The sequence below is a fragment of the Eleutherodactylus coqui genome, chromosome 6 (assembly GCF_035609145.1).
Source record: "Eleutherodactylus coqui strain aEleCoq1 chromosome 6, aEleCoq1.hap1, whole genome shotgun sequence".
Classification (NCBI taxonomy): Eukaryota; Metazoa; Chordata; class Amphibia; order Anura; family Eleutherodactylidae; genus Eleutherodactylus; species Eleutherodactylus coqui.
The window spans coordinates 608545-624186 of record NC_089842.1 but is presented as its reverse complement, the minus strand read 5'-3'; the positions used below and the strand labels follow the sequence as shown (position 1 = coordinate 624186).

The 15642-nt window shown below is 48.0% G+C and overlaps 1 protein-coding gene across 1 annotated transcript in view; it reads left to right on the top strand.

Moving 5' to 3' along the window:
• DSCAML1 (DS cell adhesion molecule like 1) overlaps positions 1–15642 on the top strand; it is a 334339-nt gene that overhangs the window by 264619 nt on the left and 54078 nt on the right. The window contains exons 17-18 of the mRNA XM_066606025.1: positions 5630–5870; positions 8491–8637. Coding sequence (XP_066462122.1) covers positions 5630–5870; positions 8491–8637 — 388 coding nt within the window. The remainder of the gene's footprint in view (positions 1–5629; positions 5871–8490; positions 8638–15642) is intronic.

The following is a 15642-nucleotide window of genomic DNA, read 5'->3' as shown; positions in this document are numbered from 1 at the left end:
TGCAGACCGCTCACCATCTTGGTAACTTTTCTCTGAACTTGCTCCAGTCTGTCGGACTTTTTTAAAGTGGGGTTCCCAGAACTGGACCCAGTATTCCAGATGAGGTCTGACTAAGGAAGAGTAGAGGGGATAATGACCTCACGTGATCTAGACTCTATGCTTCTCTTAATACATCCCAGAATTGTGTTTGCCTTTTTGGCTGCTGCATCACATTGTTGACTCATGTTCAGTCTATGATCTATTAGCATACCCAAGTCTTTTTCACATGTGCTGCTGCTTAGCCCAATTCCTTCCATTCTCTATGTGCTTTTTTCATTTTTCTTGCCCAGATGTAGGACTTTACATTTCTCCTTGTTAAATACCATTCTGTTAGTCGCTGCCCACTGTACAAGCTTTTCTAGATCTTTTTGAATCATCCCTCTCTTCCCTAGTGTTAGCTATCCCTCCTAGCTTTGTGTCATCTGCAAATGTGATCAGTTTCCCATCAATTCCGTCCTCCAGATCATTTATAACAATGTTGACCAACACTGGGCCTAGGACAGAGCCTTGTGGTCCCCACTTGATACATTCTTCCACTTGGATGTGCAGCCATTTATGACCACTCTGTGAGTACGATCACTCAGCCAGATGTGAATCCACCTAACAGTTGCCTTGTCAATCCCAGATTTGGTCATTTCATCAATAAGGATGGTATGAGATACTTTGTCAAATGCTTTACTAAAGCCAAGATATACTATATCCTGATCAACCCAGTCGGTGATTCTGTCGTAGAAGGACATTAGATTAGTCTGGCATGACTTGTTTGTTACAAACCCATGCTGGCTCTGGTTAATTACTCCATTCTCATCCAAGTACTTGCATACATGCTATTTAATAATTTGTTCAGAGATCTTTCCCAGTATAGAGGTCAGACTCACAGGCCTGTAGTTTCCTGGATCCACCTTCTTCCCTTTTTTGAAGATAGGGACAACATTTGCCCTTTTCCAATCTTCTGGGACTTCTCCTGTTCTCCAGGAATTTTCACAGATTATGGCAAGTGGTTCAGCAATTACCTCCGCTGCTTCCTTTAGTATCCTAGGATGTAATTCATCTGGACCTTGAGACTTGGATTCATGTAAGTTAGCTAAGTGTTCCCTCACCATCTCTCTGCTTACAGATAGCCTGTATTATTTTATTCAGCCAATAGCACAGGGAAGATCAGTTGATGTTCCATCTACTTTCTGAGAGAAAACCGATACAAAATAGGAATTTAAATGTTCATCCTTCTCAACATCATTTTTAACCAATTCACCATTTTCATCTTGTAAACATCCAATAGCATCTGTGACTTTTCTTTTGTCTTTGCCCCCCAAATCCTTTTTTATTGCCTCGATTCATTATTAGCTTTTCTGACACTTGCCCCTACAGTTTCTGCAGACCGCATTATATTCTTCTTTAGCTATTTTGCCCCTCTTTCCCTTTGATAAACATATTTTTCTTCCTCTTTAACATGTCTACAAGTTCTGTGTTCATCCATCCGTGTCTCTTTAAATGCTTCCCATTCTTCCTTCTTTTAGGGATTGGTAACGATTGTGCTTGGAGAATCTCATTTCACAATATTTCCCGACCTTCTTGGACATTTCTGTCCTTAAAGGGGTGGTCTCGCGAAAGCAAGTGGGTCTATACACTTCTGTATGGCCATATTAATGCACTTTGTAATATACATCGTGCATTAAATATGAGCCATACAGAAGTTATTCACTTACCTGCTCCGTTGCTAGCGTCCCCGTTGCCATGGTTCCGTCTAACTTCGGTGTCTTCTTGCTTTTTTAGACGCGCTTGCGCAGATGCATCTTCTCCCTTCGGCTGGTCTTGGAAGCATCGGCGTTTTGGCTCCGCCCCCTTTTCGCGTCATCGCGTAGCTCCGCCCCCGTCATGTGCCGATTCCAGCCAATCAGGAGGCTGGAACCGGCACACATCATGGGGCGGAGCTACGCGATGATGCGTACAAGGGGGCGGAGCCAAAATGCCGATGCTGCCGAGAGGAGCCGAAGGGAGAAGAAGGGAGAAGACGGATCTGCGCAAGCGCGTCTAAAAAGGCAAGAAGACACCGAAATTAGACGGAACCATGGCGACGGGGACGCTAGCAACGGAGCAGGTAAGTGAATAACTTCTGTATGGCTCATATTTAATGCACAATGTACATTACAAAGTGCATTAATATGGCCATACAGAAGTGTATAGACCCACTTGCTTTCGCGAGACCACCCCTTTAAGAACATCCAGCCATTGGATTCTTCCTACCCTCTTCTGAGTTCAGTAAAATCTGCCTTTCTGAAATCCAACCTTGAGGTCTGAGTTTTCTCAGGTCTTCCTCCCCTTGTTATCCAACATCCAAGGATATCATGATCGCTGCCTCCTAAGGTCCCAGCCACCCTTACTCCCTCAACCATCCCCTCCCTGTTGGTCAGAATTAGGGCCAAGATAGCAGATCCCCTTGTTTTCTCTTCTACCTTCTGGAAGATAAAGTTGTCACAAGAGCGGATAAGAATCTGTTGAATCCATTAATTTTACCTGAGAGATTCCCAACAAATGTCTGGATCGGTAAAATCTCCCATGATCACTATGTTGGGCTTCTTTGAGAGCTTGGCCATCTGATGTATAAAGAGTTCCTCCATATCCTCTGCTGGTCCAGGTGGCCTATAGTAAATGCCTACAATGGTGGTGATGTCATAGCGATTTGTCTTGTGTGCCAATTAGATAGCCTTATACTTTAGACCAAAACTGATGAAAATGAGCGATTTCAACCATAACAAATAATTATCAAGCAAAATGTATCAGTGAAGGATCCTTTTAGCGACCGCTGAGACCCGCATTGTCTGGACGTTCGCTGTCTTTGACATTTTTGCCCGCAATGTGTTGACTGTAAATGTTGCTCATGCCGGAGCAGCCTGAAGGGTAGGCGGGATGGGGGTGATGAACGTCACTTCCGACAAAACTCGGACCGTTACTCCATGTGATCGAACAATTATGGTCATTGGCGCAGCCAATATCACCTAACATGTCTGGGCTTAACAACTGCTCACCAGATGGAGGCTCCTTCCACGTGACTTCGCCGTCCGCCAGTGTCTGTCTCATGTGCAACCACTTGGGTCTTCATTTCCCATTCTGTCCTTGCTAGTTGCCTCCAGTGACTAATGCTGCAGTCCATAAGTCTTACTGGTCTTAGCTCTTCTTAGGGTGTGTCTGAGGCAGAGGTTCCTTTCAGAGCCTCCATCGCCGATTTCCATTAAAATCCCGGACAAAATAGTACGGCATGCTCCGGAAGCAGAATAGAAACCCGATGCAGCCCGCTAAAGTCAGCGGTGCCATTTGTTTCATACACTTGAGCGATATTTTCCTGCAGGGCACCACGAAGCGATGCAGGAAACACATTGCAGTAACTTCTATCTTTTTGCGGTATCGGCCATTGTCTCCAATGGGGCCAGCGGCAGCAGCAGTGACGGCCCCATTGAAAGCAATGGGAGAACTCTGCGATCCTGTCAGCTGGGGCTGGGGGAATCCCCACAGGAATGAAGGGATTCCCTGTAGTGATGCCAGGCTGTTCTCACATCCACAGGACTGATATCACCCTCGCCCGTGTGAAAATAGCCTAAAGGTGATGTGACGGAGCGCTTGTCTTTTAAGTAGCGGTCAAGCCACCAGACTGCGGAGCACTTGGTCGCTCTGTACATATTGTGGCTATGATCACATCTGTGCTTCTGCGTTTTGCTCTTTCCTCTGTCCTAGGAGCCAAACAAGGGAAAAACTGAAGCGCCGGATGTGACATATGCTGGAACCCCATTCACTATAATGGGGTTCGGTGGGCTTTCGGCATGTCGCCCAGCATGGTCCCAGATGAAACAACACAGCGTGCTGCATTACCTCAGCCTGCATTGTATTCCGCATCTGCAGCGGGGACTCCAAACAGAGACTTGAATAGTCGCAGATGAATCAAGTCCAACCTACAGTGTAATCCCCAAAGCCCTTTGTGACTGAAGCCCCAGATTATTCCCTCCATCTCCAAATCTGAATCAGAAGAAATCCGTGAATCAGCGTCCCCTCGCCGAATTCCGGTACCCAGAAAGGCATCCAGACCCAGAGCCCAACGCCCGTGTAGAACTTGCTGGATATGCATTCGGCATACTGCGCTATTTGAGCAGCCATTGCTCTGCAGACAGCGAGGTGGCGGTCAAGCCTGGCGTTGCTGCATCTGTGTGATCATGGTGAAACCTTCTTTCCCCTGACGATGCCTGCGTGTCATTGTCACCGCACGATCGTTACATCCGTGCCGTGTTCGCTAATTAGATCGCCACCAAGACGCTTCCTTCCAGACTGAATAAGCCCACAGTTCCCATAGCGCTCCTTCACATTGGCAATCGTGATTTTGCTGCGAGAAAATCATGGCAAAATTGCGTCTTTTTCTGATTTTTGAGCGTCAGCGATGCTTTTTCTTGCAAAAACATTTCTGCCGCTTGCGATTTTCTTGCGAGAAAGACAATAGGACCTAAATGCATTGCATAACAATTCCAAGTTCCTGCTTTGCGATGCGATAAAAAGGCTCCATAGGGAAACCTAAGATTAAAAAAATGGCAAAACACAGAGAGGTGGGGCATGCCGTGGTTTGGGGGGGTGGGGCATGCCGTGGTTTGGGGAGGTGGGGCATGCCGTGGTTTGGGGGGGTGGGGCATGCCGTGGTTTGGGGGGGGATGGGGCATGCCGTGGTTTGGGGGGGATGGGGCATGCCGTGGTTTGGGGGGGATGGGGCATGCCGTGGTTTGGGGGGGATGGGGCATGCCGTGGTTTGGGGGGGGGGCATGCCGTGGTTTGGGGGGGATGGGGCATGCCGTGGTTTGGGGGGGGGGGTTTACGTCACATCGCAGGAGTGGAAAGATCGCAAATGTGAAGGAAACCATAGAAAATCATTGGCTTTATAATTCTGCGTTTTCACTCGCTCTCGCATCACACGATTTTATCTCAAGCCCCCGCTGCCTTGCTCATTTTAACGATGGGGAACATCTTACTCAAATGACTGCGCACTTGACGCATTTACAGCGCCAGGATCCGCCACACGGTAAGACAATTGGGGCTTATTTGCTAATGCTGTCCAAATGTTAGGCTGTAAACTTGGGCGACGTAGTCTTCAAATGTCGCTCTGCTGAATTGTAAATCAGTCGAATTTTCAGGCTCAATTCTTGAAGTTTAATCCACCTTTATGCCAAAAACTGCACCAAAAGTTTGGCGCAATTTCAATCATTTGATGCAATTAAGGTCAAGTCCCTTGTTTGGACAAATCTGAAAAACTGCCCGAAATTGTCTAAATACATAATAAATGTGGAGCAAAGCACATAAGACCGTTTCTGCCCTAATTGCTCCAGAAAACCATTGTATTTTAATGAGTAAAATGTGCTGCCCCGGGGCTGCGGGGGCCACGTGCTCCCCCGGGGCTGCGGGGGCCACGTGCTGCCCCGGGGCTGCGGGGGCCATTGACACGTCATTGGTCCTCTGATGAACACATAAAGCTATTTAAATGAAGATTTTGAAGGTTTCTTTGACCTTGTCCTGCATGTTTGTCCCTCGGATTCTGATTATTTTGGGTCTAACCCCCTAGGCACCAAGAAAAGAATTACAGAATGGCGTGATCCGCGGCTACCAGATTGGGTATAGAGAGAACGGCCCGGGGAGTAACGGCCAGTATAGTATTGTGGAGATGAAAGCTACGGGGGACGGTGAGGTCTACACTTTGGACAACATGAAGAAGTTTGCCCAATATGGAGTGGTTGTACAAGCATTCAACAGAGCGGGAACCGGACCTTCTTCCACGGAGATCAACGCTACCACCTTGGAGGACGGTGAGTGGAACATCTTACCTGGTACCCCTGCAGATGACTGGCCCACCGGCTCTCGTACAGTAATGAGCCATAAGGGTCCAGCAGAAGACGCCGCCATGTGCAGCTGACCACCTCGGTCTTATAAGTCACCTACTGGACCACATTGCTCTGTGCTAATGAAGGGGGAATCCTCTGGTGGGCCCATGAAGCCCCCGTCCAACTAGTCTGCAGGCCTTCTCCTTATGGAAATGGTTTCCTCCTCCATAAAGCAGTCTTAGTTCCATTTTTAACCTCTTAAATGCCGCCTTGCGGTGCCATGGGCTGGGGAATTGGCCTTATGGACAGGAGTGATAGCGGTGATTAGCGCAGCTTCCATCTCCACTAAACGTATCCGAACTTCCTAGATGTTCCCATTCTGAACGTTTTTCCATCTCTCGTTTGTACCGGGAGACTGAAATCCTTCCAGACCTTCAATATTACAATGTTACAATGTATCATTATAGATGCAGTAAACGTGGCAACAACACCAACCTCTTCAGACAGCTGGTGCCACTGATACACTGTAACAAACTGGAACTATCTCACCTGTGCATTTGCCAAGCAGAGAAATGAAGTAGAATCAAAAGTTGCCGGACTTCTTGAAAGTATTGCAGCAACAGTTCAAGGACTTTTCTATCTGCAGCATTAAAGTCTGTTGGGTGGGAGTCCCTCCGGTGAGACCTGCGCTGGAGTCAGGACCCCCGCTGCCCACCCTGCATCTGGTGGTCAGAAGGAGGGAAATAGCCAAGCGCTCTGCCTGTCCCTGGCTCCAATAGAAGTCAGCGGAAGGAGTGTCGCCGAGCGCGGCCGTCTGCGTGACCTCTATGGATCTTCCTCTGTTTCCATCATCCAGAATCAGCGGGGGTCCCACCTCAGTCACATGTTGCACAAATGAGAAGACCCCTTTAATATTGCCTCGTACAGCCCCTGTTGGCGCTAGTTACATGTTCTGCCAAAGAAGTCTATGAGCTCTATGTCAGGTTGGGCTCACACGAGCATGTGGCTGCGATTGTGGCCTGCGCCCGCCCGCGGATCTCATGCACACCGCCATGCACACGCTTCCTTGTTTCATTTATTTTTTAATTTTCCGCTCTGTCGTGGACCGCGTTTTGTCCCTATAGAGAGCATGCGTAAAATACAACAGGCTGCCTTCTTTTTTTTTACACATGTATTATATGCAATATATATGCGCACATGTGAGTGGAACACGGAAAATCAATGTCCTTTTATTGACTGCATGCACCGCTGGTGTGACTTACAGATGAAAGACATCTGCACTTCTCACTGATGTAGTTTGCGCTGCAGGCGACTCTCCGCGTTTGTTCCGTTTCTTCTGCGTTTCTCTGTCATCTTGTGGTTGTTCTCTGCGTCTGACGATAACGAGTTGCAGGTTCCTCTATGTTTATACAGTGCTATCTTTGCAAGAATATATGCAGTGAATGACCCCCATCTAGTGGCGTCGGACTCCTTCTCCCTTCTGATCTGCAGCAATTCGCCGTGGTGTAGATCCCACTCGGTGATGACATCACTGTGCAAGAATCTCGGCCCCTGCGGACAGGAAGCTGCTTGTAGTTGCCACAGATTAGATGGCGGTGCTGGCATGTTCTGCCCAGCTGACAGGAAGGGGTCAGCGATTCATGCTGCTTGCGCAAAATTCTGACCTCCCATCAGCAACAGAAATCTGTCTCCATCTAACCAGGAGATGTTTCTCCGCGTCTCAGTGATACAAGTTTTGCGCTCTTTTTGCCTGCTGGAGTCTGTTCCTCTTAGACATAATGGCGCTGGAACTGGTCGCCTGCTGTTATACCATCCGTGCGGAGGAACGGCGAGTTGTGCGTTCGGACACGTTAGTTGGAGCTCCAGCGTTGTATTCAGCTGACTGTGCAGCCTGTTGGTCAGAACGATTCCTGACATCCTCCTCCGACCCCTTTCAGTGATGAGTTGTTTCCGTCTGCAGGATCCCCTTTCACTGGATGTTTTTCTCAATCGCTCATTCTCGGTATACTCTCCATACCGTTACTCTAGTAAACCCCCATGGTTGGCAGGGAGACCCCGGCTAGTCTAGCACCGATAACCGGCCTCGTTGGAAGTCGCTCCGATCGCTGGATTTTCCCATCTAATGTGGATTCACACTGAAACTGATCTGTGGAAAACTTGTCATGTGATTTTATGCCGCGCTCCGGGGTCACGGGGGAATTACCATACAGGAAGAGCCAATTGTGAGAGGGCTGGGGGGTCTAATAAAGGGGCCAGGGACTCTAGTAAATGGGCTTGGGACTAATAAATGGACTAGAGTCTCTATTGAAGGGGCTGTGGACTGGAGACTTAAAAATGTACTGCGGACCCTAATATAGGGGCTGGGGGCTAAATAAAGGGGCTGGGGGATTTAATAAAGGGCCCAGGAACTCTAGGAAATAGGCTTGGGACTGTAGTTAAAGTTCTGTGGGGCTCTACTATATAGGCCGTAGTCCCTAATAAATTCGCCGGGACTCCTGGCTCCGTGGGGCTCTAATAAAGGGGCCATTGGGTGTCTCCATGTCCCAGTATTTTGGCAGTCCTGTTCCGGTCTCTCTACGATAACCCGCTGTTTTTTCCCCCGCAGTGCCCAGTCAGCCTCCAGAGAACGTCCGCGCTCTTTCCATCACCTCCGATGTGGCGGTCATTTCTTGGTCTGAACCTCCTCGAAGTTCTCTCAATGGGGTTCTGAAGGGCTACAGAGTCATCTACTGGTCGCTGTACCCGGATGGAGGTAGGTACTCAGTCATCTTATGTAAGAGATGGACTTTAGGATTGTCTCTTTACCAGATTTTTAAAGAAGTAGGCGGGGCTTGGCGGCAACATGGCTGCGCCAGAAAGCTTTCTAGAATACTAGCTCAGACCTACACTAGCGCATAGCTGGCAGGAAACGCTGCTTAGTGCACTATAAGGCTGGGGTCACACGGGGCCGTAATCCCACGGAAATCTCGCAGAATGACCGTGCGGAAATACCACGAGATTTCCATGCGAGAAATGCAGCTTTAAAATGCGGATAGAGAATTGACATGCCGGGGCTTTGAATTCCATGCAGGATGTCAATTTCAGCGCGGCTTGGCCACAACGGATCTGCCGCAGCATATGAACGGGGTTTTTGCAAATCTCATCCACGTTGCTGCTTTATCCCGGGCTAAAAAGCCGCAGGCGGAATTTCCGTGCAGAAAGTCTGGAGAGTAATTCCGTGGCAATTACCCGTGGGAACCCAGCCTTATGGCCCATGTTCTGTCTGTGCAGTCCGACATTCAGCTTAACCATTTCTGTCTTCCAAATAAACAAACTGTTCTTCTTAATCTGACCGGTTTATTGGCTAACAGATCGTAGCATACAAGCGTGCATTCGATGCGATTGGGCTTGTGATAATGCGAGGATTGATTGGTAAAACTATAAGAATACAGATAATTCACATAAGTATGAGGCATAACATTACATAACAGTAACATGGAGGCACATGGCACAATGGCTGCTACACATAGTGCTGCATGGCTAAACAGTTATAACTCCCTGAGTCACAACACAACCGACCGCTGAACAGCTCTGCAGAACATTCTGTCTCTGAAACAAGGGAAGCTTCCTTACCAGATATACTTTTACAAAGATGGTGGATTTTGAAGAGGAGAGAGCAAAGGCAAGTCTGAACTCTGTCTATCTCTGACTGGAAGTTCTGGCTTCCCACAATGCCTTGCAAAATACCCATAAGGGTGACTACCCACTAGCGTTTTTTTACTGCGAAATTCGCAGCGTTTTGTTTTTTTCTGCAGGGGTCTATGGGACTTGTAAAGCTAAAATCGCGATCGCGCAAAATTCGCGATTCCGCGGTAAATTGCGATTTTGCGCTATCGCGATTTTAACATTACAAGTCCCATAGACCCCCTGCAGAAAAAAAAACGCTGTGAATTTCGCAGTGAAAAAAAACGCTAGTCGGTAGTCACCCTAATACATCACTCTTTATGGTAGAAAAACAAGTTGTAATACATTTGTAACACAGCTAGATGGTGCTGTAACCACTAACCACCTAGAATGGAATGTTATGTAGCTTCGGTTTATGTGGGGCAGAACACTCCCCGTCTGACGTCAACGGACGTCACTATTGGGTCTTTCCGGTGAAAACAACAAAACAAGTTCCGCGACTGGCCTGAGGAATAGTTTGCCTTCCCCAGGCTTCCACACTTTGACCTCGAACTTGCGTACCTTCCCATCCTTGCTCGGGAATGTGTTGGTGATGAGTACGAGCAGATTAATGACGTGATGATGCCCGGGAATTACCATAGGATGTTTCTCCTTAAATTCCACTTTGGCTGCTTGTAGGCAACCTCTTATTCTTAGGGACCCATCTTGGTCAATGATGGGATCAAGCTTCTTCAAGGCGCTGTCCTTGGAGACTGTTTGGCCTTTGTTGAGGTAGTCTATTTCTTTAGCACAACATTCATGTTGTACAGTGCGAATTATTATGCTCTTGGCTCTGTCCAGATTGGTAGCGGTAAAGGCGTGTTTGCAGTGATGCCAACCCTTGCAAGGTCTTTGACTCACAGGTAATGTTGACCTATAAGACTGAGCTATATGGCTTAGACAGGCTATAGCACGAACGAGCGACATCCAAGTGGAGAATCTGTTGAAACGATGGGATTTGAGTTGGTGTTCCAAAGTCACCGTGCATAGAGCAGATACTGATGGTCGGATTTCTTCATCGGTATCTGGGTTTACCAATTCAAATGAGTCGGATCCAATGCTGCAAGACATTGAACGGTACAGGAATGCAGGACCCGTAAACCAAGTTGTATTCTTAAGGCCACCCGCTGCTACAGATCTAGTTGCATGGTCTGCCGGATTATGGTGCGTAGGAACATAGTGCCATTGCTTGGGACAAGTGGACCTCCTGATCCTTAGCACCCTATTGCTGACATAGACGTAAAAGTGTCTGGTTTTGTTGCGAATATATCCTAAGACTACCTTGCTGTCCCTGTAAAATTCGACTTCCCCGATTTCCAGATTCATTCCCGATGTTATAAGTTCAGCTAACTCTACCGCAAGCACAGCAGTGCATAGTTCCAGTCTGGGTATAGTGTGCTCACGGAGTGGCGCCAGTTTGGCTCTGCTCATAACAAACCCTATATGGCATTGTTCCTTGACGTCTATGGTCTTTAGGTATGCTATGGCAGCAATCGCCTTGACTGATGCATCACAGAAGATATACAGTCTTTGCATCTTGACTTCCATTGAAGGCACGGAAGCATATGGACGTGCCACGTGAAGACTGGACAAAGCTTCAAGAGACTTTCTCCAACCTGTCCACATGTCTTTTTTCTCCATGGGAAGCGGATCATCCCAATCAGACGTCCCTGGGGTAAAGTCTCTTAGCATCATTTTTTCTTAGATGGTAACAGGTGTTACGAATCCCAGAGGATCATATAAACTGTTTATGGTAGACAGGACCCCTCTGCGTGTGAAAGGCTTTTCTTCCTTGCTGATCTGGAAGGTAAATGTGTCCGCCTTTAAATCCCAGAGCAGACCAAGGCTCTGTTGCATGAGAAGGGAGTCTGTGCTAAGATCCAAGTCCTTTAGATCGCTAGAATGATCTTGGGGTGAGAAGGCTTCCATTAACTCACGGCTGTTGGAGGCGATTTTGTGCAACCTCAGATTAGATTGAGTAAGCATTTCTTGAGCTCTTTTCAGGAGATTGATTGCGGTCTCGTTCGTGGGTGTAGACTTCAAGCAGTTGTCCACATAGAAGTCCCTTTCTACAAAGGACCTGACATCAGACCCGTATTTTTCTTCACCCTCTCGGGCTGAGTGTCTGAGACCATAGATGGCAACTGCAGGGGAAGGACTGTTTCCAAAGATGTGCACCCTCATTCGGTACTCTATGATGTCCTCGTTAGAGTCGTTGTTGCGGTACCAGAAGAACCTTAAGTAGTTTCTATGTTCTTCCTTGACGAGAAAGCAGTGGAACATTTGTTGTATGTCGGCCATAAATGCTACAGAATCCCTGCGGAAGCGGAGGAGTACCTCTAGAAGTCTGTTGTTGAGGGCTGGACCGGACAGTAAGACATCATTTCGCGAGACACCTTCACACCTGGCACTCGAATCAAATACTACCCTTATCTGTCCTGGTTTTTTTGGGTGATAAACGCCGAATATGGGCAAGTACCAACACTCCTGGGAGTCTTGGAGCACGGGTGCCACTTCTGCGTGGTTGTTCTGGAATATTCTTTCCATGAAGGTGAAGAAATGTTCCTTTGTCTCTGGTGTTCTCTGGAGTTTGTGTTTGAGGGAAATAAATCGGCTGTAGACGAGTTCTTTGTTGTTAGGCAGGCGTCGTCTCTGGGTTTTGAACGGTAGAGGTGCGACCCAGCTTTTGGACTTGTCCTTTACTATTTCTTGATCCATGATATTCAAGAACAGCTTGTCTTCTATGGATATCGCGACCCTGTTGTCCTCTCTTGTCCTGTGAAAGACTGTGCACCCTAAGTGATCTTGCTCACCGTCGCAGGCGTGGTCTTCACAGGAGGGATCTGCGGAGGCACAAGGCACGGGAGTGCTTTGTGGCAACTCTTTTATCAGGAAACTGTTGTGGCATGGCTGGAATAGGGAAGGACGTCCACTTTCAAGTGTATTGGTAAGCATGCTGTTGACTGAGGTCGGCTTGTGTGCTCCTCCTAGACAGACGTCTCCAATGATGACCCATCCTAGGTCAAGTCTCTGGGCGTATGGAGCATTCTGGGAACCGTTAATCTGTCCCCTAGCCTTATGAACTCGTAGTATGTCTCTTCCAAGGAGTAGGATTATTGGGGCTTTTGGATCAAGTTTCGGTATCAGGTGAGCTATACGTCTGAGGTGGGGGTGGTATGCTGCTACCTCTGGTGTAGGTATCTCAGACCGGTTGTCAGGAATGTGGTTGCATTCCAGTATGGTTGGCAGGGGCAAGCAGGTCTGACCATCTATGGACTCTACCATGTATCCAGTTGCCTTCCTCCCCGCCGTCTCAACGGTACCTGCGCACGTCCTTAAGGAGTAAAGAGAACCAGGCCCTACGATGTTGAAGGTGTCGAAGAAGGTGGATTTAGCTAAAGACCTGTTGCTTTGGTCATCTAAGATTGTGTATACCTTGATAGCCTTATCTCGGTTGCCGACAGGATAAACCCTGACAAGGCAGATTTTGGAGCATGACTTCCCTCCTGCGAGTCCTTTACAGATCTCTGTACACTGAGAAGTGACTATTGCTGTGTCCATCTGCTCTCCATCCGGTTCCTCTGCTTGGGATGATCCCTGAGAGGGTGGTCCAGGGTGTAGAGCCGTGTTGTGCTCTGTGCTACCGCATTCAGTGCATGTCAAACTAACCTTACAGTTCCTGGCGAAGTGCGATGTTGTAGTGCAGCACCTGAAACAGATGTTGTTTTCTTTCAGGAATTCTTTGCGGTCTTCTAAGGACTTCTCTCTGAAGGCTCTGCATTTTAGCAAAGAATGTGGTTTCTTGTGCAGGGGGCATTATTTAGTAGGATCCTCATGTTTGTTCTCTTCTCGATGAGGCGTAAACGACCTGTAAGGAGAACCTGTGGAGGCAACATTAGTTTTGTGGACCACTACTGGTGTTTTAAGAGGTTTGACACCAGGGGTAGTGGGACAAGACAATGTAAAGTCAAAACTGGGATCATTTCTGATCCTTGCCTGTTGAGCAACAAAGCCTACAAATACCCGAAAGGGGGGAAATGGTACATTATGAACCTGTTTGTACTGAGAACCATGCGTGATCCACTTCTCCTGTAAGTTATAAGGGAGTTTTTGGACAATCGGATTAACACCCCTGGCGGTGTCCAGAAATGCTAGCCCTGGCAGATCTCCTTCTGCCTGAGCAACCTGTACCTCTGTTAACAAGTCACTAAGTTCCCTGAGTTTCTGGTAACTCTTACCCACTATTTTGGGAAAATTATCAATTCTCTTATATAACGCATTTTCTATAGCTTCTATTGACCCATAACACTCATCAAGTCTTTCCCACACCATCTTTAGGCCTTCGCCCGGATAGTTTATGTTAATGTCTCTGATCCTTTTGGCGTGTTCAGCAGACTCGCTTCCAAGCCACTTTACCAAGAGATCTAACTCCTCACTGCAGGAGAGACCTAAGTCCCTTATGGCGTTTTGGAAGGAGGCTCGCCATGCTCTGTAGTTCTCTGGGCGATCGTTGAACTTTATAAGTCCCTTGGTAACCAGTTCTCGTTTAGCAAAGAACCTAGCGAAGTCCACGATAGCCTGGTTAGCGCCAATACTACCCGGTGTGCTGTTGTTATGCTGCGTGTGAAGTGTATCACCATACCTTTTAGGAGTTTCTGGCTTAGGGCAGTCTGTTAAATACCACTCTGATGCGAAAGCTGTCTCTTTAGGCCGGGGAGAGGGTTGTAGCTTCCTTTTTGTAGGGTGGTAGTCGTGGTCAGCACCGTTTTGCTGCATACCATACTGTGCTTTAAAGTGGGGTCTTTGATGCTCTGTTTGATCTACTGGATCGTAGCCGTCTTCTGCCTTGGGATGCCGATGGACATATTCTGAGACGCGCTGTGCTGGATCTTCTTGGTCTAGGTCTAACCCAAGTACCTGGCTGTGTTTCTCTAATTCAGGGAACTCTGCGGCTTCTAGGAACTCTGCCTTGGGTGATGCGGCTGCCGCTTCTTTCTCTGCGGTGAGTTTCTCCAGTGACACCGGCAGGCAGACTTGCTTTAGCTTCAGTTGCGTCTCTTGTGCTGCAAAGGTGGACCTTACTTTTGCTGCCTCAGCTTCTGCGCGGGCGAGAGCAGCCATGTCTCTTATTGAGGACCTGCTAGAGCAGCTTGCTCGTGACCTGGTCTTATAGGAGGATGTCTGGCTAGTAGACATTGTGTGCCTGTTTGCTGGCTGCTTAATGTCTCTGTGCAGACTCAGTCCAGGTAGGAACGGACTTCAGCTTGGCTTAGATCGTGCTGCGTTTACTGGGGGCTGCACTCGTGTTTCTTGTGACTAAATGGCGGCCGCTGCAATCTTGTACGTAAGACCGCGTGGCTGATGGCGGCTCCGTCTAGTCCGATCCACTATCGCTGGTGACTAGCATCTGTTTTACTGTTCTGTCTTCTTACACGGTCACACAGTGTGCAGTCCGACATTCAGCTTAACCATTTCTGTCTTCCAAATAAACAAACTGTTCTTCTTCGTATGCCGTGAACTGAGTTAAGAAAACGGCATGTGACTGGGGACAGGCATAGGAGGGGTTAAGAAAAGCGAGCTTACAGGGGGTGGAGCTAGGACAGGAAGCGGAAGTAGACCAGAGAGGAGACACACGAGGAGAAGAAGGAAGATAGAAGCCGAGAAGACACCCGCCCACCCGCCCGGAAGGTCTGGGTAGGGGAGGAGAAAGGGCTGTAACAAATGGCGGTTGTTGGAAGTTGTCACGGCTTGTGTTTGGCCCGGAATTAGTCCATGCTGGTTAGGGAATAGAGGAAGGTTTGCAATCCGAAGGACCGGGGCTTACGAACGTCCTCGGAGGACGGTTTACGGACTGATAAAGTTAACCTTCGGACAGCGTGGATAGGTCTTGATCGTTAAAAGTTATTATTAATGTTGTTTTAATTAATAAAGCTGTCGCCTACCCCACGTTTATACAGCAAGAAGTGGTAGACATTCGTTTATTTATTAGTGAGCTGGTAAGTAAGGTAATGTCCCCAGTCTAATCTGGCAGGTTTATTGGTTAACAGATCGATGA